At 39.5% G+C, this 23,582-nt stretch overlaps 1 protein-coding gene across 2 annotated transcripts; it reads right to left on the bottom strand.

Moving 5' to 3' along the window:
• Positions 1 to 635: 635 nt before the first annotated feature.
• APELA (apelin receptor early endogenous ligand) lies at positions 636 to 22,807 on the bottom strand. 2 transcript variants are annotated; one of them, XM_045798700.2, is made up of 3 exons: positions 22,538 to 22,804; positions 21,091 to 21,180; positions 636 to 2,029 (listed from the first exon to the last, which is right to left on the bottom strand). In XM_045798700.2, exons 1-2 carry the CDS (start codon positions 22,611 to 22,613, stop codon positions 21,092 to 21,094), a joined length of 165 nt encoding a protein of 54 aa, XP_045654656.1. In that variant the 5' UTR covers positions 22,614 to 22,804; the 3' UTR covers positions 636 to 2,029; position 21,091. The 2 variants fall into 2 exon arrangements, with proteins under 2 accessions (XP_045654656.1, XP_087722690.1); XM_087866564.1 differs by lacking the exon at positions 636 to 2,029 and adding an exon at positions 17,785 to 18,946 and having other exon boundaries at positions 22,538 to 22,807.
• Positions 22,808 to 23,582: the final 775 nt, after the last annotated feature.

The raw sequence follows: 23,582 nt of genomic DNA, 5'->3' as shown, positions 1-23,582 counted from the left end.
AAAAACTGGGGCGCCTGGGTGGCTCAGTCATTAAGTGTCTGCCTTCGGCTCAGGGCGTGGTCCCGGCGTTCTGGGATCAAGCCCCACATCAGGCTCCTCCGCTGGGAGCCTGCTTCTTCCTCTCCCACTCCCCCTGCTTGTGTTCCCTCTCTCGCTGGCTGTCTCTCTCTGTCAAATAAATAAATAAAATCTTTAAAAAAAAAAAAAGAAATTACAAAGAACTTTTAATAGAAACTTTTATAGAAAAATAATAAAACAAACACCAATTCATAGGGATAGTTAAATTTAAAGCACACATATCTGACACTCCTCTGGTCTCCCCCTCCATCTCATCAGTGAATACATTTGGCTCCATTGTCATGGATTTGTTCTGGTATGCCACTTTTAGCACACATGTGACTGGCTGTTGAGTTTTTATAGATTTTGAGAGAATCTTTGCCCTTACTCTGATAATCCTGAATTAAGTAAAAAATCTGCAGTGGTGGGGTATGTATCAAGGATGTATAGTCTTAAATGCCTCAATTAAAAGCAAAAAAAAAAAAAAAAAGGGAAAGAAGAAAGACAAGTCTCAGAAGCATTTCTACCATGCTGTGCTCAACACTTTGAACACTTCTTATACAAAATAAGGACAACTAGACACTTGAATGTTTATTGAAAACTTATTGCAGTTGTATGAGCAGAAATCAACCATTTAATTACCTTACAATAGTATGGCTGGTTTTTAACTTTGTGAATGTGAGTCTGAACTTGAGTAAGTGTTGGCTTGTATTCAATGAGATGTACCTGAACTGTATAAAGTATTGTTTTTCTTTTTTTGGTAAAAGATATATAAACAAGTATATGTTGTAAACATAAATATAACTGATAACAGCTTCTGTTTCTACTGAAATGCACTTGTGTAAAGGAATTACAATTTATCCAGGAAATTTTTTAGAATTTCCCTAAAGTACCCAATTTAAATGAGGTAACACATTTCATAAAACATCCTTTGTGTTTAAAGTTAACTACAGTGCTTTATAGAAACACCTTCCATCCCAAAAGACACCATGAATAAACTATAAAAGGGAGACAAACTCTGTGATTTCAGAATTTCTCTCTCAAATTCTTTATAGTATACCAATCCCAACCTTTTATTTTACCAAAGAAGGGTTAATGGTTTATAGTTTCTTCCACTCTGTAAGGTTTACAAGGCAAAATTTCTAACCAAGAAAAGAATTTGTAAATTTCATACTGGAATTAACTTACAGTGAAATAAAATCTTTATGGCACTGAGCAAACTGTCTTTTAATAAATACAAATTAAGAGTGTATTTAACAAATTGAGAAGGAAATAAAACATTGGCAAAAAAAGTGGCTTCTTATAATTACATGATGAGAGAGATTCAGAAACAAACATTTTAGTTAGTATTTCAAACTTTCTTTTATGACTTTATGGATATTATTCAAAATAAAAAAATACTTTCATAAACATTAAAGCCTATAATATAAAACTGGTAGCAGGTAATAGCTTCTTTCTTAGTCTCTCCATATAAATAATCAATGAACCAATTAATGTATCCCTAGTCTGTAAAGTCAAATGGTCAAAGCATTTGATTAGAGATTTAGCATTTTTTGGGGGAAAAAAATCACTCAAACATATAAATACTTATTTTAATATTTTTGGAGAATTATAGAACTATGAGAGAAAAATTTTAATTCTTGTATTTTTTGTTATTAGAGAGTTCTAAGACATTAAAAAGTATTCTTTTTAACTTCTCTAAGAATAGTAACGTGCAGAGAAAGATGAGAGATTTTTGTTATGCAAGTGAATAATTGTGCTTCAGACTAGAATTGCTTTTGAATTTGTTATTTTCCCCTCTAAAAAGAAACCAGGAAGAAGAGAATCCTGTAAAACTAATAAACCATCCCAGGTGCTTTCAAATGATTCCTTTTTGTACAGGAACTTCTAAGCAATCACGCTATGGTGTGGGTGGGTATCTTTCCTTCACTCCTCTTCTGGCAGACCAGGTATAAGGTTATCTAGAGAAGGTCTACATTGGGAAGAAAAAGGAGAAAGAAACATAGTAAGAAATGCTATCCAGCAGACCAATTTACCCATGCTTAAATTTTTTTTAATAGATAATGAGTTATGAATATTTACCAAGGTTTTTCTGTGCTGAGAGCAACTTTGTATTTTCTTACCTCTCAATATAGAAACGCCTCTATTTCTTCAAGTCTGAATTTATATTATTAAAGAGATTTTTTCATTAGATTATTTTTCACCTAATAATCTCTATTTGCTCAGTGACCCACATTAGCAGTCTCAGCTATTTTTAATATTTTAGATTTTGATTCTTGCTATTTATACCAGCTAAGACAATTTATTTGGAGTAGGCCAACAAAAATGTATCAGAACCAGAATCTTTTTTTAAGTAGGCTCCATGCCCAACCTGTGGCTTGAACTCACAATCCCAAGATGAAGAGTCACATGCTCGGGGCACCTGGGTGGCTCCGCCAGTTAAGCATCTGCCTTTGGCTTGAGTCATAATTCCAGGGTCCTGGGATTGAGCCCCGCATCGGGCTTCTTGCTCGGTGGGGAGCCTGCTTCTCCCTCTGCCTGCCACTAGCCCCGCATCGGGCTTCTTGCTCGGTGGGGAGCCTGCTTCTCCCTCTGCCTGCCACTTGCCCCGCTTGTGCTGTCAAATAAATAAATAAAATCTTAAAAAAAAAAAAAAAAGTCACATGATCTACTAACTGAACCAGCCAGGCACCCCCGAACCAATATCTTAATCTGGGGTATTTTAAAAGATCAAATGGTCCCTAGAAATCTTTTAATGGTATGAAACTATTTAATAATTAGTACTCAGCAATAAGTTGTAAGTATATGGTAGGGCAACATATAACGAATTTTTAAGAGAAAAATGGATCTTTTATAGGAAGACAATCACTGGTATCAAGGTTTCCCTAGGCAATTTGATTTGGCCCCCTTCTGAAGACATGAGGGCAGCCTCTTGGTTCATTTTTGGAAGCTTCCACATCCTTAACATTTCATTTTCCTGACAGTCATGGTGAGGTGTCAACTATAACGAATTCAGCAGTAAAAAAATGCAGGTATGCCTCTTCTAGAAATCACCTCAGACTGCTTAAATTTAAAACATAAAAATGAGATGGGTTTCTTTTTTATCAGATTAGTAAAGATTAAAAACATTGATAACACCCAGTGTTGGCAAAAGTGTGTGGAATAAGCATTCTCACAACTTGCTATCGGAAATGTAAGGTGGAGTAGCTTTTCTACAGATTAATTTACTACTAGCTATCCATGTTTAAAATATGCACAGCCCAGAGGCACCTGGCTGGCTCAGTTGGTAAAGCAAACAACTGATCTCTTGGGGGTCATGAGTTCAAGCCCCATGGTGGGTGTAGAGCTTACTTAAAAGACAAAAAATGCACAGCCTAGAGGGTTATTAAATGATGGTACAAGGAGCTCTGTGACCCTTCCTCCTGGTGAAACAACCTTAGCTGGTGAAAAAAAAATTTTTTTAAGTTTATTTATTTATTTATTTATGATCTCTACACCCAATGTGGGGCTTGAACTCACATCCCTGAGATCAAGAGTCACATGCTCTTCCAACTGAGCCTGCCAGGTGCCCCTTTAAAAAAAGTATTTAAAGGGGTGCCTGGGTGGTTCGGCTGGTTAAACATTGGACTCTTGATCTCAGCTCAGGTCCTGATGTAGGGTCATGAGTTCAAGCCCCACGTTGGGTTCCATGCTGCATGGAGCCTACTTAAAAAAAAAAAAAAAGGTTTTTAAAGTCTCTGGAAATTGTCTGAGGGAATAGAGCAAATGGAGAAACACTGATTCAAGTGCTGTAAATGAAATGTTTGTGTGCCTCCAAAATTCATATACTGAAACCTAATTGGCAATGTGATAGTATTTGGAGGTGGGGCCTTTGGAAAGTGAGTAAGCCATGAGGGTAGAGCCTTCATGGCTGGGATTAGTGTCCTTATAAAGTAGAATCCAGAGAGCTCCTGTTGTTTATAAGCCACCTAGTCTATGGTACTTTGTTAAAGCACCCTGAACAGACTAAGACATCAGAAAAATCCACTAGTGACAAGAACTGGAAATTATAAATAAGAAGGCTAATATAATCACTCTATAAATATGTATTTCTTCTCCTTCCTTCTCTCAGCCTTGAAGGACCTAAAGTCGTAGAAAGTAATAATTTTAACAAACTTGTATGTGTAACATATATAGATGTAATGTATAACTATAGTGAAATTAAAAAGAGAAAGAGAATACTGCTATATAGGTGTTCCTGTATCTCATGGACTTAAAATAGTATAATCTGAAGTAGATTCTGATAAATTCGTGTATTGGTTAAGTCCTAGAGCAGCTACTAAGAAAGTAGAATAGCAGATAACACAGCTGACCCTTGAACAACATGAGCTTGAATTACACAGGTCCACTTATACATGGATTCTTTTTTGATATGGTACTATAAATGTATTTTCTCTTCCTTATGATTTTCTTTCTTTTTTTAAGATGTTTATTTACATTATGAGAGAGACAGGGAGACAGAGAGTAGGGCAGGGTGGGGGGAAGAGCAGAGGGAGAGGGATAAGCAGACTCTGCACTGAGTGTGGATCCGGACATGGTTCTCAATCTCACGACCCATGAGATCATCACCTAAGCCAACACCAAGAGCCAGATGCTCAACCGAATGACCCACCCAGGTGCCCCTTATGATTTTCTTAATAACATTTATTTTTATCTAGCTTACTTTATTGCAAGAATACAGTATATAATACATATAACACACAAAATATACATTAATCAACTGTGTTTATATTATCAGTAAGGCTTCCCATCAACAGTAGATTTATTAAGTTTTGGGGGAGTCAAAAGTTATACATGAATTTTTGACTACACAGGGTGTCAGTGCTACTAACCTCCATGTTGTTCAAGTGTCAACTGTATATCCAACTATATCAATAACAACAGTAAATGGGAATTTGGGTAGCCTGGCTGGCTCAGTTGGTAGAGCATGCAATTCTTATCTCAGGCTCATGAGTTAAGCCCCATGTTGCGTGTGGAGCCTACTTTAAAAAAGAAAAGTGAATCACTGAACAATCCATTCAAAAGGCAGATCTTGTTAGACTTGAGTAAAACAAAACAACAAACATGATCCAACTGTATAGAAGACACACTTACATATTCAGAAGTCACAAACAGGTTGAAAGTAAAAGGAGAAAAAGATATGCAAACAGCAGCCATGAGACAGCTGCAGCAGATACACTAATGTCAGATAAAATAAACTCTAAGACAAAATAGTTATTTAGAGACAAAGACATTTTATAATGATAAAAGGGGTCAACTGAGGAAGATCCAAGAATTATGAAGATAATATGCACCTAACAACAGAGCTCCCAAGATACATGGAAGCAAAAACTGACTGAATTAAAAGGAGAAATAGATGATTCAACAACAGGATAAAGTTAGAAATCAATAGCAAATAAATTTGAAAAACTCATAAATATGTGGGTATAAACCACATGCTGCTAAACAACCAACAGATCAAAGAAGAAATCACGAAGGAAGGAAGAAATACTTTGAGATGAATGTGAAAGATCAAGAGTCACGTGCTCTAGTGACTGAGCCAGCCAGGTGCCCCAGAAACAAAAAATCTGAATAGGCCTATAACAAATAAAAATGATTGCACTAGCAATTTTAAAAACTTCCCACAAAGAAAAGCCCTAGGTATGATTTAACTCATATGTGGAATTTAAGAAACAAAACAGATGAATATAGGGGAAGGGAAGGAAAAATTAAAAAAAAAAAAAAAAAGACAAAAACAGAGAGGGAAGAAAACCATAAGAGACTTTTAACTATGGGAAACAAACTGAGGGCTGCTGGAGTGGAGGTGGGTGGGGGATGGGGTAATTGGGTGATGGGTATTAACGAGGGCACCTGCAGTAATGAGCACTGGGTGTTATATGCAACTGATGAATACTAGACTCTACCTTCGAAACTAATAATACAGTATATGTTAATTAAATTGAACTTAAATAAAACAAATAAATAAAAAGTCCTAGGCCAGATGGCTCCACTGATGAAATTTACCAAATATTTAATTTTTTTCCCCAACCATTTAATATTTTAATGTCACACATGATTTCAATAGAATAAAAGACAAAAATGCATGATAATCTCAACAGATATAGAGAAAAAAACCCAGTTAAAACTCAATACTCCTCTTTCACAATAAAAACTTTCAACAAGCTAGGAATTAAAGGGAACTTCTTCAAGCTGATAAAGGACATATACAAAGACCCACAGTTAACATACTTAATGATGAGAGACTGAACGCTTTCCATCTAAAATCAAATAAAGACAAAGATGACTGTTCTCACCACTTCCATACAACATTGTATTAGGGAGTCTAATTAGGGCAATTAGGCAAGGAAAGAAAATAAAAGACATCCAGATTAGAAAGGACGAAGTAGGGGCGCCTGGTTGGCTCCGTCAGTACAGCATGTCACTCTTGATCTTGGGGTTTGAGTTCAAGCCCCAAGTTGTGTGCAGAGATTATTTAAAAATAAAATCTAAAAAAAAAAAAAAAAAAAAAAAAAGAGGAATAAGTACAAGTATCTATTTGTTGATGACATGAGCTTACACATAACAGATCCTAAGGAACCTACTAAAAATTATGAGATTGAGTCAAAAATTTCATCAAGTTTATAAGATACAGGATCAATAAACAAATATCAAATTGTATTTCTATATGTTAGCAATGAACAATTCAAAAATGAAATTAAGAAAATTCCATTTACAATGGCATCAAAAGAATAAAATACTTAGGAATAAATTAAACAAAATAAGTGAAGGGGTGTCTGGCTGGCTCAGTCAGTAGAGTGTGTGACTCTTGATCTCGGGGTTATGAGTTGGAGCCCCACGGGTGTGGAGATTACTAAAAAAAAATAAACTTTAAGAAATAAAATAGTGTAAAACTCGTATTCTAAAAACTACAAAACATTGTTGAAAAAAATTAAAGTAAATCTGACTAGACGGAAATACATCCCATTTCTTGAGTTGGAAAACTTAATTGCCAAGATGTCAATAATTCCCATGTTGATCTATAGATTCAACACAATCCTTTCCAAATCCCAGCTGGCTCTTCACGGAAACTGACAAGCAGATCTTAAAATTCATATAGAGATTCAAGAGAACCAGAATAACAACAACAACAACAACAAAAACCCCACAACACTTGAAGAACTACAAAGTTGGAGGACTCACACATTCTTATTTAAAAGCTTGCTATAGGGGGTGCCTGGGTGGCTTAGATGGTTGGGTGCCTGCCTTCGGATTGGGTGACGATCTCCAGGTCCTGGGATCAAGCCCCATGTTGGGCTCCCAGCTCAGTGGGGAGTCTGCTTCCCTCTCTCTCTCTCTCTCTCTCTCTCTCGGCCTCTCCCTCTGCTTGTGCTCTCCTGTCTTTCTCTCAAATGAAATAAATAAAAAAGTTTAAAAAAATTGTCTGTCTTTGGCTCAGGTCGTGATCCCAGGGTCCTGGGATCCAACCCTGTATCAGGCTCTGTGGCTCAGTGGGGAGCCTGCTTCTCCCTCTCCCTCTGCCCCCCACTCGTGCTTGCGTGTGCTCTCTCTCTCTCTAGCACTTTCTGTCAAATAAATAAATAATTTTTTAAAAGAAACTTGCCATAATTCTACAGTAATCAAGAAAGCACAAGGAATGACATATACATCAATAAGACAGAACTGAGAGTCCAGAAATAAAGCCTTGCATTTATGGTCAATTAATTTTCAACAATAGTGCCCACATAATTAAATGGGGGGAAAAGAATAGTGTTTTCAAACAAATGGTGCTAGAGCTGGATAATGACACTAATAGGAGGTTGGACCTCCCCCACCTCCTCACACCATATATAAAATTTAACTCAAAATGGATTATAGCCAGAGGCTCCAGGCTGGCTCAGTTAGTAGACTATGTGACTCTTGATCTTGAGAGTAGTGAGTTCGAGCCCCACGTTGGGGTAGAGTTTACTTAAAAAAATAAATAAAAATAAGAATTAAAAAAAAATGGATCATAGCCATAAATGTAAGTGGATAAAACTACAAAACTCTTAGAAGAAAACATAGGTATAAATTGTATTATTAGTCAGTGGTTTTAAAACATGCCTAAAGCACAAGCAACCAAAGGAAAAATAGACAAATCAGACTCCAACAAAAGTAACAATTTTTTTTGCTCAAGAATAACACCCAGAAAGTGAAAAGACACAAACCCAAAGAATGGAAGAAAATAATTGCAAATAAAGTCCTTGTTCAAAATATAAGAATTCTTACAACTCAACAATAAAAAGACAAATAAGCCAATTGAAAAATGGGCAAAGAATTTGAAAAGACATTTCTCCAAAGACAGACAAATGGCCAGTAAGTACATGGAAAGATGCTCAACCTCATTAGTCATTAGGGAAATGCCAATCAAAATCACAATGAGATATAGTAGTCCCCTCGTATCCCCAGAGATGTATTCCAAGTGAATGAATACCTGAGACCACAGTGCCAAGCCCTATATATACTGTTTTTTCCTATTCATACATATCTATGATAAAATTTAACTTATAAATTAGGCACAGTAAAAGATTAACAATAACTAATAACAAAATAGAATAATTTTAACAATAAACCATAACAAAAGTTATGTGAACGTGGTCTTTCTTTCAAAGTATCTTTTTTTTTTTTTTTTTTTTTTATTATTTATTTGACAGAGAGAGAGACAGCCAGCGAGAGAGGGAACACAAGCAGGGGGAGTGGGAGAGGAAGAAGCAGGCTCATAGCGGAGGAGCCTGACGTGGGGCTCGATCCCGCAACGCCGGGATCACGCCCTGAGCCAAAGGCAGACGCCCAACCGCTGTGCCACCCAGGCGCCCCTCTTTCAAAGTATCTTATTATACTATCCTCACCCTTTTTTGTGGGAATGTGAGATGATTCAATGTCTACATGATGAGATGAAGTGAGGGGAGTGACTAGGCACTGTGATGTAGGGTTAGGCAACTACTGACCTTCTGAAGAAAGGTCAGGAGGATCATCTGCTTCTGAACCACAGTTCACTGCAGGTAACAGAAACCATGGACAACAAAATCATGGATGGGGTGGGGGGGACTACTACTGTACCAAGTTCTAGGATGGCTGTAGTAAAAAGTGTTGGTGAGGATGTGGAGAAATTGGAACTCTTATATACTGCTGGTAGGAATGTAAAATGCTGCAACCACTATGGAAAAGAGTTTGGCAGTTCCTCAATAAGTTACATACAGAATAACCATAGAACCCCGCAGTTTCACTCTTAGGTATATATCCAAGAGAACTGAAAACATCTGTTCAAACAAAACTTCATCAACTAGGGGCGCTGGCTGGCTCAGTCAGTAGAACGTGCTAGTCTTGATCTTGGGGTCATGAGTTCAAGCCCCATGTTGGGTGTAGAGATTATAAATAAGTAAATTAAAAAAAAATTATAAATGAATGTTCAGAGCAGAATTATCCTTAATAACCAAATAGCGAAAATAATAATGACTGGATAAACAAAGTTTGTTTTTCTGTACAATAGAATTTTATTTCGTTATTAAAAAAGAATGAAGTACTGCTATCTGCTACTATTTGGATGGGTCTTGAAAACATTAAGCTAAGTAAAATAAGCCAATCATAAAAGAAAAAAATAAGAAGAATATTTATATAAAACATCCAGAACAGGCAAATCTGTAGGGAAAGTAGTTTAGTAGTTGTCTAGAATCAGAGAGCTGGGGGGAAATGGGGAGCACCTGCTAATGGGTATGAATACTTCTTTATGGGGTGCTGAAAATGCTCTAAAATCAATTATCATGATGTTGCACAACTACTTAAATATAGTAAAACCCATCCAACTATACAACTTAAATGGGTAAATTATACATTACATGACTATCTCAAAAAGTTAAAAAATTTGCATTCCTAGCGATTCTACATTTAGAAACGTTTTGTAAGTAAATGCACAAGTGTTCAAAGATGAGCGCACACATGTTCACTGCACCATTCAAAATAGCATAAATAAATAAATATCCATCAATAGCCAAGTTAAATAAATTAAGGCTGTCCGTACAATGAAACTGAAGAGTCATTCAAGATGACTGTCTTCCAGGGCGCCTGGCTGGCTCAGTTGGTAGCTTGCAACTTTTGATCTTGGGCTTGTAAGTCTGAGCCCCATGCTGGGTGTACAGATTACTTAAAAAAATAAAATCTTAAAAAAAAATGACTATCTTCAGATCTACAAATAAATACATCTAAGTTTAGCAACCTCAAGTGGCAAGGTAATAAAAGCATTACACGTGTTTAAATCATGTCTGTGTGTGTGTGTGTTGTGTATTTTATATATATATATATAATTTTTGTATATATAAAAATGTTACTGTTAGAGAAAAAATGAATAAACAAAGTTGAAATCTCTAACACCCTTCCTTCCTTCCTTCCTCTCTCCCTGTTTCTTCCCTTTTTTCTCCCTTTACTCTTTTGTTTTCTTTCTTTGTTTCTTTCTTTTTTTCCTCTTTCTCTCTTTCTTTTTCTTTCAAGATTATTTTTATTTGAGAGACATAGTGAGAGAGAGCATGAGCTGGGGGTAGGGAGTGAAGAGGGAGAGGCAGGCTGCTTGCTGAGCAGGGAGCCCCCCTGGGACCACGACCTGAGCCAAAGGCAGATGCTTAACCCACTGAGCCACCCGGGCACACCCCCCTTCTTTTTTTAAGATTTTAAGTAATCTTCACACCCAATGTGGGGCTTGAACTCACAACCCTGAGATCTAGTCATAGGCTCTACCAACTGAGCCAGCCAGGAGCCCCTACAATTACACTATAATGTAATTATAGTTCCTCGGGCCTGTGTAATGAGAGATGTTATATATGGGGCACAGACACAAGTGAAGTGACATTGGATCAAAGTCTTCTTGACCGAGGAGGAATAAACTAGGTGAAGAGAAGGGCTAGAATATCCTAGATCCTAGGTCCAGAGAAATTTGTGGAAGTTCTGCAGTGAAAAAAGGATAGACTTGACAAACTCACAGAGAGCCAATGAATCATGTCAGGAGGATTGGAGAGAGAGAAGTGCTTGATCGTGCATGGTTTTGTGGGTTACATTAAGAATTTTATTTTGGGTCACCACGCTGGCTCAGTCGGTGGAGCCTGCCACTCTTCATCTCGGGGTTGTAAATTCAAGCCCTGTGCTGGGTGTAGAGATTACTTAAAAATATAATTAAAAAAAAAAAAGAATTTTATTTTAATCCTAACACTAATGAGAAATCACTAAAGGGTCTTGAGTGGTATGAAGCTATAATATGAAGAATGGATAAAAGAGAAGCAAAAGTAGGTGTGAGGCGGCTGATCCAAGGCAGACAGTAGTGAGGCTTGGGTGATGTGAACTAGAGATGAAATAAGTCTGCAACGGAGAGACTGAACATACAAATGGACGACGGCCAGACCATATATTAAAACAGAACTCTGTCCTACAAACCCTATAGCAACCAGTCCAAGCAGCCAAACCATAACCTGTGTAGTAATTGGCCTCAAATGGTCAAGGTTTGCTCAGTAACTACCAGGTTCCCTAATTTTACCCCGTCTCTCCTCTGATTCCAACTCAGGACTAAGGAAAGTAAGCCACATATGCACCCCAAACCTATTGCATAGGAAGCCTGACTCCAACTTCCCCATACCAACAACTTCCACTCAGATCATACCTCAAAGCCTTCACTTTTTTCACAATAAAACTTTCCAACTCCCTTATCTCTTGTCCTCAACCAAAAACAAATGACAGTGGCTGACTCCCTTGCTCCAGGAAGCTCTGAATAATAGGCTTTACTTGTTCTCATTTGGATGGTCTTTTCCCCGCCCCCCCCCAACAGTACTATCAGTGTAAAAACATGACTGAGGCCAAAGGAATGGATGAAACACATTATGTTTTAACTACACTTCAATTAAAATAAAAAACTAAAATAGGGGCGCCTGGGTGGCTCAGCCGGTGAAGTATCTGCCTTTGGCTCAGGTCATGATCCCAGGGTCCTCGAGCCCCACAACAGGCGCCCTGCTCAGTGGGGAGCCTGCTTCTCCTTCTCCATCTGCTGCTTTGCCTGCTTGTGCTCTCTCTCAAACAAATAAATAAAATCTTTTTAAAAAGCAAAATAAATAAAATGCTGAAATCTAAAAAACAATAAAAAAGGAATGGTTGAAATGAGAAGAAGAGGGTAGAGGAAAACTACAGCTTGCAAGCATTTTAGGTATAAGTAAGCCTGCCTAGGAGCCAGAGGGTTAGCTGAGAACTTAGCGGAAAAGCAAAGTATAGTATCAGAAATTTAAGATTAAGGGATTTTTGCAGACTGAGTAGTCAGGTGTTAAAATCTGCTGAGAAATAAAAAGGAAGAATAAAAAACCTTAATTTAGAAAGCTGAAAGTAACTGACGGCTATTTTATTTTATTTTATCTGAAGATTTGAGAGAGAGAGAATGTCAAGCAACTGTGCTGAGCACAGAGCCTGACATGGGGCTCGATCCCGGGATCCTGAGATCACGACCTGAGCAGAAATCAAGAGTCAGCTGCTTAACTGACTGACGGCCCAGGTGCCCTGATAGCTATTTTAGAGAAGGTACAAGACAAACTGGAGTGGAATGAGGTGCGAATGGAAAATAACAGATCAGACAGGGTGCCTGGTTGGACCAGTCGGTAGAGCATGCAACTCTCGATCTCGGGGACGTGATGACGACGCACAGCTGGAACACACACACGCAGGGACAAAGATTCCACCCCCCCCCCCCAAGAGGAAACCACCCTCAAAGGGATTTTACACCACCGGGAAGGAACCCTCCACCCTTCCCCATGTGACAAAAACCTGGTTGGATGACAGGCGCAGGGAGGGTTAATCAAATTAAAACAGCCTGCCAACAAGCCCATAAAAACCCTTAGACTTAGAAATTCTGGTGGCAATCCTCTTGGGTCCCCACCCTCCTCGGGAGCTTTTGTACGATCACTTTCCTATCGCTCAAGAAACCTTGCTTTGCTGCCCACCACTCTGTCTGGTCTGCCTCTTCATTCTTCGGAGCAGCCTAAGAACTGCGCACCACGAGCACTGATGGAGAAAAATTATCCTGTAACAGTGAGTTCGAGCACCCTGTTGAATGTAGGGTTTACTTTAAAAAAAGAATTAAATGTAACAAAAATATTAAAAAAGAAAATAGTGGATCAGAAATGAGGAGTACAGAAGATTGGTTTGAGAGCATTACTGAGAAGGGCATGGGTGTGTGTGTTGTTTAGTATGTAGTCTTATCAGCATTGATTTATTTTTTTTAAGGATTTTATTTGTGAGAGCGCACGAGCATAAGCGGAGAGCAGCAGGTAGAGGGAGAAGCGACTACCCGCTGAGCAGGGAGCCCAATGCAGGACTTGATCCCGGGATCAAGACCTGAGCCAAAGGCAGAACCAACTGAGCCACCCTAGGCATCACTCTTCTCATAGTTTAAACGTCTAGGTTAATACATTATCCAGAGAGCACGGAGAATGAAGAAAATGTTTATGTGGCGGTTGCAGATTCCTGACAAAGTGGGAAGGGACGGGTGGGACCCATGACACAGATGAAAGAATGGCCTTGTTTCCATGGCGGCAGGAGGGTGGAGGAGAAAGGGAGTGAGCAGGGTGGGAAGCGGATTAGACGGGTTTGGTGTTGGGAAGTACACCACTGGATGACTTTTTTCTTTGTAATGTAAGAGGCAAGGTTATCTGCTGAAAATGCAAAGGAGAAAGGCCTAAAACCTGAGATGAGTAGAAAAATTAAGAACCAGTGATTGTGGAGCACGAGGCAGCAAGCGGACCACAGCAATGTAGCAGGCTTGCTGGACGGTGAGTGGGAGATGAATTTAAAAGTGGTTCCAGTCTGACTTCTTATGTGCTCTCCAGCAGCAGGAATATGCCTGGATGAAGACTTCAGGATTCTTCCAGAACAATGTGATGAAGACAGAGCAACAGGGTGACCTATAATGGCAGCAATTATGGAAATAATGAACTATAGAATCTTAACTGGTGGAAGGGAAGACTCCCGAGGACCAGCAGATCTGGAGAAGGATGGTCAGTACTCCGGAAGGCTTGATGAGGTTGGAGTAGCCACTACTCAGATTTCAGTTTGTCAGTTAATATTAGGAAATAAAGCTGGAAATGTGTAGGGTCTCACTGTAGTAAGTCTTATATGCTAAGATAGAAACTCAAACTTTGGTTTCATTTCTGTTTATGCGTAGCTGTATTCGGGACAAAGATCAATAGCACCCACCGCTGAAAGGTTCGCTAAGCCGCTCCATGGTACCGCGGCCTCCGGATTCATTGTGTGTGGCCAAGCAGCCAGCAGGGACCTTGCACTGACGCCAGCCCCTCTGGCAAGCTCCCGTGGAGAGCAGCCGCAGAGTCACCAGCAAAAAAGCAAAGAAATTTACGTTCCCGATATCACGTCCCCAACAGCCCTTGTGATCAAATCTCCTTTGCCTCCCAGGGCCTAATATACCTTACGTACCCCACCCCGTAGCTCTTAGATAGATAAGAACCCTTGTGGGGCAACCCCCCCCCTTTGGTTTGAACTGACCGGATCAGACCCCAGCCCAGGAACCCCAAGGCACTCCACCCAGTCCATAACTAAGGCATGTGCCTAGGGCCTGTCTCTAGGTGTGCATTCTCCCTGGACCTCCCCAGGTGGCCCCTCCAGGCATGCTGTGTACTTCCTCCAAGACCAGTGAGTAATCAATTTCTCTAGTTCAATTTACCTATTAGCCAGCTTTTGAACTAAGGTTCACCCGGCTCATTGTTCCGTACTTAACAAATGTTAATTTAACAAAGTGGAACACCCACCCTGCGCCTTCAGGGAATTGACATCATGCTTGGAAGGAAGGAAGGGAGGAGTGCCAGTTAAGGTGTTACACGATGCAGGGAGCCAAGTACTTTGACAGAATTACACAAATAGGTTGAGAGAAAATGTAGACATCAAATACAACTGGCAGGGGTATCAAACTCTGGGAAGGTTTCTTGCAGGATGATTAATAGCGAGGAAAGAGCCAAGTAAGGACACTGCAGGCAGAAATATACTTTGAGGAACAGCAAGAGGTGAAAAATAGACTAAAGTGATATTAATAATAAACTCTACAGCTACTATGGATTTAGCAGTTACCATGTGCTAGGTAGGGTGTGGCAAAGCTAATACCTTATTAGCTCCGTCTTACAGGTCTGTAAGTGGAGGGGGTCTTAAGGAGACAAGTGACTCACCAATGACCACCCGTGTGTGAGCTGGTGGTCAGAGCTCGAACCCACGAAGGCCGGTGTTAATTCTCTCTTCTCCCCTCTAGGAGACGGAAGGGGAGATGAGGTGGCAGATGATGCTGGGGAGGTGTATTTTGTAAGGTCTTGTTTCTTAAATTATGGGAGTTCTCACTGTCCTGAAGGCTACAGGGGCAGTTAAGAATTTTAATCAAGATGTGACACAGCTGGATTTACAGTTTAGGAAGATCAGATGATAAAGGAAAAAAAAAAGGATTTTCTAGAACTGGAACTGGAGGCTGGAGTCATCAGTTAAGGAGCTGAAGTCCCGCTGGAGAGATACAACAGGACTAAGATAGTGGTGACAGAGATGAAAATGAGGGAGCACATTTTAAAAAATATTTCAAGGCAGAAATGATAGGCCTGGGGCAGGGGGGCGCACCTGGGTGGCTCAGTCGGTTAAGCATCTGCCTTGGGCTCAGGTCATGATCCCAGGGTTCTGGGATGAGTCCCGCCATCAGGCTCCTTGCTCAGCAGGGGAGTCTGCTTCTCCCCTTCCCCCTGCTCATCCTCTCTCGCTCTCTTTCAAATAAACAAATAAAATCTTAAAAAAGAAAAAAAAAAGAGAGAAAGAAATGACAGGCCTGGGAAACCAACTAGAACTGAATATTAGAGCACCCGAGGCTCAGAAATTTACATTGAGAAGGCAAAGTGTGTATTTCATAGCACAGAGCTTGACACACAGTAAACATGTAATATATGATGGCTCTACAATTATTCTCCAAATTCTGAGAACACAGGAGACAGATCTGAGTGGGAGGAATTGAAGAGTTTACTTTTAAGTGTGCATTCATCCATCAAGTATTTCTGTGGAGCTTATTACAATCATTGGGCATACAACTGTGATCAAAGCAAAGTCCTCTGTTCTTATGGAACTTACATTCTAATGAAGAAAGGCAGATACTAAACAGTAACAAGATAAATATATGTCATGTCAGGTGGCAGGGAGAAAAACAAACCAGGAAAGAGGAAATAGAGGTACCTTGGGTAGGATGAGGTACTGCTTTTTTTATGTAAGAGTTTATTTTGGTTTATTAATTAATTAGTTTAAAGATTTATTTGCAGATTTATTTATTTGAGAGACAGAGAAAGAGAGCGCAGGCATGGGGAGGAGGGGCAGAGGGAGACAGAAACTTACGCAACTTATGCAGAACACAGAGCCTGATGTGGGGCTCCATCTCACCGCCCTGAGATCACGACCTGAGCAGAAATCAAGAGTCGGGTGCTTTAACTGACTGTGCCACACAGGCGCCCCGGTATTGCTTTTGTAAAGAAAGGATCACCAGGGAAATCCTTCCTGATGACATCTATTATATTGGAATAGAGAAGTGAGTTACAAGAATAAGCTATGCAGGGCACCTGGGTGGCTCAGTCGTTAAGCGTCTGCCTTCGGCTCTGGGATCGAGCCCCACATCGGGCTCCTCTGCTGGGAGCCTGCTTCTTCCTCTCCCACTCCCCCTGCTTGTGTTCCCTCTCTCGCTGGCTGCCTCTCTCTGTCAAATAAATAAATAAAATCTAAAAAATAAAAAAATAATAAAAGAACTTAAAAAAAATAAAGACATTTCTCAGAAAGTCCTGCTAACGTTGAAGATAAAATGCTCTACAAAAGTAGAGATTCTTTGCTTTAGAGAGTTGGCTTTCAGTTCAGCCAAAGAGGCAGCATGGAGTGAGAAGGGCCAAGACAATAAATGGGACAACTGCAGAAAGATTTAGCAGGCAGGACTGGAGGACTGGTCAAAGGAGTCAAAAGCCTGTAACTTCAAGGGGGTAAGAATAAGGCAGAAAATAGAGAACATACAAGTACTCAACATTTTGAATGGTAATCAAGAGTGACAAGAGAGTATGAGCTGGTCTCAATTTAAAATAATGTATTAAAATGTACCTTTACCAGGGCACCTGGGTGGCTCGGTCAGTTCAGCATCCAACTCTTGGTTTTGGCTCAAGTGAGGATCTCGGGGTCATGAGATCAACACTCCCACCTGCCCCTACTTGGTGCTCAGTGCCCGTGTCCGCTTGAGAGTCTCTCCCCCTCCCTCTTCCTCTGCTCCTTCTCCCCCACCCTCCCACCCCTCGCAAGCTTGCTCTCTACAATAAATAAATAAAATCTTTAGAAAATTTTTTTTAAAAATTCCACTTTACCAAAAAAACTTTTCATAGCCATTGCCTCTGAGAAATGAAAGAGAGACAAAGGTTACACTGGAAGACTTTTGCTTTTGACTTTACATTCTTTCATACTGTTAGGAAAAGATTTTACACCATGAACATATGTCACAATTATTAAAAAGCTAGACAGGGACGCCTGGCTGGCTCAGTCGGTGGAGCATGACACTCTTGATCTCGGGGTTGTGAGTTTGAGCCCCATGTGGTGTGCTGAAATTACTTAAAAAAAAAAGTGAGATAGAGTGTATTAATAAATACTAGACCACCACGTAACTGAGCTGCCCAGGTGCCCCTAGACTACGTATTTATAAAGAAAGCATTGATACAGTGAGATTTTACGGCTGAAAGAGGAAACTCATTAGAATCCAAGGATCCTACCTCATTTTCCACTCTAAAACTCTCACGTTAGCCTGTAAACTTGGATTTCCCGACACCCTTTCTCTTGTTTTCCTCCACTCTAATTCACTCAGGGCTGAACGTGATGCCAATGTATTTGAGTAAGAAAAAGCAATTATCAAGAGAATGAATGTCAGGGGCTCCTGGGCAGCTCAGTCAGTTAAGCGTCTGCCTTTGGCTTAGGTCGTGATCCCAGGGTCCTGGGATCGAGCCCCACATCGGGCTTCTCCCTCTCCCTCTGCTGCCGCTCTGCCTACTTGTGCTGTCAAATAAAAAAAAAAAAAAATCTTAAAAAAAGAAGAGAGAGAATGAATTTTACACAGCATAGATTTCTCTATTTAATTAATTCAGTTGTACAGGTTGGGAAATGTCACTGAGGATCATGGAGGAGGACCCATGGGCTGGTAAAATTTACATAGTAATGATAGTAGGGTATTCTTATTAAGGGAGCTAGAAGTCTAAGCTACTTCAAAGATTAATCTGGACAACTTCCAAAGTCAACTGTTTACCTTACCTATCCTTTTCCAGTCTTACATGACCCCAGCTGAATCAAATAACCATGTGTAATTTTTATCTAAAACATGCAGAAAACAGGGGCGCCTGGCTGGCTCGGTCAGTACAGCACGCGACTCTTGATCTCAGGGCTGTGAGTTCAAGCCCCACGCTGGGCGTAAAGCTTACATAAAAGAAATAATTAATAAACACATAAACAAGTACATCATGCAGAAAACAGAGGGGGATAAAGGAAGGGGGGGCTCTGCCTTGTAGTTCCACCACCCAGGTCCGTAGTGATTTAGCCAGCCGTCAGATTGTTACGTTGCAGGACATATAAAAAAATGTGCCATTATTTAGGACAAGGAGGATTCTGCTTTCACATCTGAAGGTAGCACTTGCTATTATCGCACTCGTTGAACAAGATCTTGGAAAAATATCTTTTAGTATTTATTCCATGTTGGCTCTTCTGCTATCACTGGATTTCCAAATGGGAGTTTGATACACTCTGCGAAGAACTGTAACAGTACTGCAGGACTAGTCTAAACAGAAATGAGAAAATCGATGCTGTAACCTGAGCAGCTCTTTACAGCAATCAGCCAAATTTTGTGAAGGACTACTATTATTAAATGGTTTACGGGGCTTTTATTTAGATCTCCCTTTGGTTTACAGATTTGGTTTCTAGATCAAAGTTGTCCTTAACTTGGACAATTCAAATTTCACTACTCTATCTTGTTTACTTGTGACCCTAGTTTTAGGGCAGGTGGTTTGTGGAGAAAACTGATACAACCTGTGGCTAACTGAGGGCTTTTATTTGCGTTATGCAAGGTAGCTTTCTTAGTATATGCAGGAATTCCCTTGCTACTGTGAACCACCTCCTCTTCTCTTTGTTATTTGTGGAGGAGTGCTGGGAAAGTCTTGAACTTCTCCACTCCTCCTAAGCACAGATTTTTACCGCTATTTACATGTGGGACTGAAATGCATTATTGAAACACGCCAAAGGATTTTTTAGCATAGGAAATGTTTTAGCCCTATTAATGGCTTCTCAGGAATTTCTTACTGTGTCTTTCTGGATTTTTCCACCAAACCTATTTTTCATATTTTGATAGCCAAGGGGTAATTTGTTACAGATACAGGTATAGAGAACTTGGATTTTTGTCTTAGCCCTCTTAATAAATGATTACTGAATTGCTCCTTCATTTCATGTCCCATTATGGGACTTTCACCAGGTTTGAAAAGCATGTACTAAACAAGAGGCATGGCAACCATTCTCCTTGAATGAATAGTGCCATAAACACAACCGTCTACAGACCAACTGAATAAGCTAATTTAGTAATGGCCTGTGTATGCTAACCAGCTGAGGGATATTTCAATGGCATTTTTTAAAGGATGATATATTTTATTAGAATTAAAGAGCTTAAAAATAATTACAATGGGGGCGCCTGGGTAGCGCAGTCGTTAGGGCGTCTGCCTTCGGCTCAGGGCGTGATCCTGGTGATCCGGGATCGAGTCCCACATCAGGCTCTTCCGCTATGAGCCTGCTTCTTCCTCTCCCACTCCCCCTGCTGTGTTCCCTCTCTCGCTGGCTGTCTCTCTGTCACATAAATAAATAAAATCTTTAAAAAAAAAAAAAATAATTACAATGGAATGCCAAGTCATTCGTTTTTTAGTATGAAGAAATACACAAGTGTTTGAAGTTAATTGATTCAAGTAGTATTACTGGTCATGGTGGTGGATAAAATCATTGGCCTTTCAGTGAATATAAAAAAAAGAGAGAGAGAGGAGGAGCAAAATTCTATTCAGAATTTATCCTTTAAGATGCAACAAGCATCAAGACCAATTCTGTAAGTAAGGCTGGAAAACTGCCATGGTATTAATATTAAATTGGTTTTATACATTAAAAGAAATATTGTTAAGAAGAAGAAACTATTTTAATAAATTATTAAAATACCGAGGATGGTACATGATTTATATGGTGTCACTGGGCAGATATATGCAAATGCTTTCAAGGACACAGTGGTCTCAGTGGGAAATGTGCATGTTCTGGATAACATACAGAGCTATTCAGTGTTTTTCAAAACACATGTTTATTTATTTATTTTTAAAGATTTTATTTATTTATTCGACAGAGATAGAGACAGCCAGCGAGACAGGGAACACAAGCAGGGGGAGTGGGAGAGGAAGAAGCAGGCTCATAGCGGAGGAGCCTGATGTGGGGCTTGATCCCATTACGCCGGGATCACGCCCTAAGCCGAAGGCAGACGCTTAACCGCTGTGCCACCCAGGCGCCCCTCAAAACACATGTTTAAAGATACTCTCATAATTATATTCTTTTGGTACCTGATTTTTCAATTATGAAATTGTTAAACGCAAACAATAGTAGTAATCTCAGTACTATTACGCAGAATTGACAATTCTCAAGATTTTCCTACATTTACTTTATCTATCCCATTAAACAACTAAAGCAATTCTCAAATTATCATGGCATTCACTGTTTCATTTGTCAGTATGTATCACCTTAAAGGTATTATCACATATTACAAAACATAAATGGACCTCCTTTGATGTATCTCATCTGGAACATTGCCTAGATGCAGTAAAACAATTTTCCATCGGAAATACCTCAGGGGAAAAAATAATAAAATAAAATAAAATAAAATAAAATAAAATAAAATGTAAGAAATACCTCAGGGGAAGGGCACGCGTGAATGGAGAGGCACACATCTCCTCTGAAGGCAGCTGTGTCTGTGGGATTTTCTTCTCATTGCCAAATTAGCTGAGAAAAAAAGGGGAAACATTAGCCGCATTTTTCAGAAAATGAACTGTTGTTTAATCTGGAGAATGTAAAGGAATATTTTGGATCCAAACTGTATTGTGATTATTTGCTACTTGTTCAGACATGACTGTGACATAGAAATTAATGTGATGCAAAAACACGAAATATATTCCTAACAGCTCATGTTTATAGCAGGACCTAGTAGTAGTAACCTTCTCCTTCCACGTGACTTCTTCCTAAAAGGTCTTGCTTGGAGCTTTCATCTTATGTAATCAATCAATCACAGATATTTTACAAGAGCATTGTCCAAGGTGTTCTGTAGTTCAGAAAAGTTTGATTAGCAATTGCTATGAACTGTAAGAATGGGTCAGCTGCTTTCTGAATTGCTGATTAGCACATTTTCCCTTATTTATGTAAAAGAGCAAACAGGGGACGTCGTTTGAAATAACCTAAGTGATCAAACTTCTGATTAAGTGAAAGGGAGAGACTGATTTTTTTAACCAGTTATGCACACTTTTCAGCTCTAAATGGAGAAGTATATTACAAACTAAATAATCTAACATATTTGGAATAAATATTACCACCTTTCTATTTAAATGTGGGTTTGCTTTTTCCTGAGTCAGAAAATCTTTTTTTTACTTGCCAGTGGTTTGAAATCTTAGATACCTGGTTTCGAAGTAAAAGCACATTAGAGTAACTCTGCCCGACTAATTCTTGTTGGTTAAGAACAACACAACAGCTATCATCTTTGAAAAATGTGTCAAGTCAATTAATATTATCTTGACCATAAATATTTTTGACATTTTTGGCTCTATTAGCACAATAATACTCAAAATTGCATTTTTCTTTTTAGTGAGACATCTAATTATGTAACTAGAAATAACAGCTATCATAACCTGTTTTAAGATTTCATCTGCATTTGTCACATGATTTTTCTGTTAATTCAGATCGGTAACATTGCCCCATTCCAGCCAGCAACATGTTCTAATCAACTGCTTTGGATTTTGTGTTTTACCTAAAAATCCCTAACTTTGTTGACCTCTGTACTGAATAGACCAAACAGTTCTACTTTTTTACTCTATTATAAGGACAGCATGTCTAAAATAGCTAAGGAATCAATTTTCTTTGAATTTAGAAAAACAGTGGCAAAGTACTTATCATTTTAAAACTCACCTACTTTTTAAAACATTCAAATAATAGAACTACCGGGATAGATAACAGTCCTGAAATCCTAACGCATTTACCAATACCTCTAAACACACCTAAGTGATTTTCAGCAGGAACACGATCGTGCTCCCAGCGACGGGCCCAAACAGGCAGAAACAAGTTACTCGGTACACATGTATCAAAGTCCTACCTGGTCTCTGTCCGTTGATAAGGAGAAGACTCATCGCGAAAAGCAGAAACGCAAAGAGGAATTGTTGCAATCTCATGTTTCTGCCGCCCTCAAGTAGAGCCACGGCTCTCAATGCAAACCAGTCTTGGAAGAGTCGGGGCCGTATCCGTGTGGCTCTCCTCACATTCTACTGACGAGCCTCCGACAACTGCCAGCTGCGTTTTCCAGAAAGGTTAATGATCACATCAGACAAGGTTACTGGTGCTGTGGTCAAGCCTCCCTCGGTCGCAAACCCCTCCTCCCTCCTCCCCCTCCCCCACCCCCGTCACTCCCCTTTATTTCCATAAGCAAATATTGGTGAAATAAACCATTCAAGCGTGCTGTAACTTAGTGGCAGTCTACTGTGGAAGCTCCTAGGAGAGACGGACTTAAATTCAATCTGGAGGTGGAGAAATATGTAAAACAAGGCAGGGCTTTGCCCCCTCCCCTCACCATTTGCATCTGTTTAAACTTTGCATTGCCCATATTGGTCCCACATGCAGAAACCAATCGAAATGACAGGAAGTCTCTCTTTTGTCCTCTTCAGAAGGAATTCTGCAGCTCTGACCTAAGACTCCCGAATACTTTGTGGCAGAACATGTGCTGAAATGCTTTCTCTTTACCAAACCCACTGCCAAGTGGTGCCTATTTGCTCCAAATCTCTAAATTGCGTAATCTCTGCGGGTTTCTATCAATATCAACATTCCTGGGGGTTTAGAGTGTTCTGAAATGAATTTTAAGAAATGTTTATATTTTTATTTCACAAAGTGCAATTTAAAAAGTAATGGAGATCACTTTCATCTGCAATACCATCCAGGAATTTTTGAAAAGGAAGTTCAGGAAAGCCACAAACTCGTGAAATCTGTGTTCTGTTAAAAAATTTTATATGTAGTGGAATACCAGGCTAACATATCACAGACGCAGAAATGAGACGTGGACAAAAAGGTTCTCAGTTCATCTCCCACTGAATTCAGAAGACGCAGGAACAGCCTAGTGTTGTCGCTTGCACACGTGCACTGAGATCTTT

Source organism: Ursus americanus, chromosome 13 (assembly GCF_024610735.1).
Source record: "Ursus americanus isolate L20-20 chromosome 13, mUrsAme1.1.p, whole genome shotgun sequence".
NCBI classification, from domain to species: Eukaryota; Metazoa; Chordata; class Mammalia; order Carnivora; family Ursidae; genus Ursus; species Ursus americanus.
Note: the sequence above shows the minus strand (reverse complement) of the source record. Positions and strands in the feature narration are given on the sequence as shown.

What these genes read in the sequence shown, in the direction of transcription:
- APELA (XM_087866564.1), bottom strand. Translation starts at nt 22,613, where the DNA reads ATGAGATTGCAACAATTCCTCTTTGCGTTTCTGCTTTTCGCGATGAGT. An exon ending in TATCAACGGACAGAGACCAG is followed by an intron (nt 21,181 to 22,537) that starts GTAGGACTTTGA and finishes TTTTTTTCTCAG; the next exon opens with CTAATTTGGCAATGAGAAGA.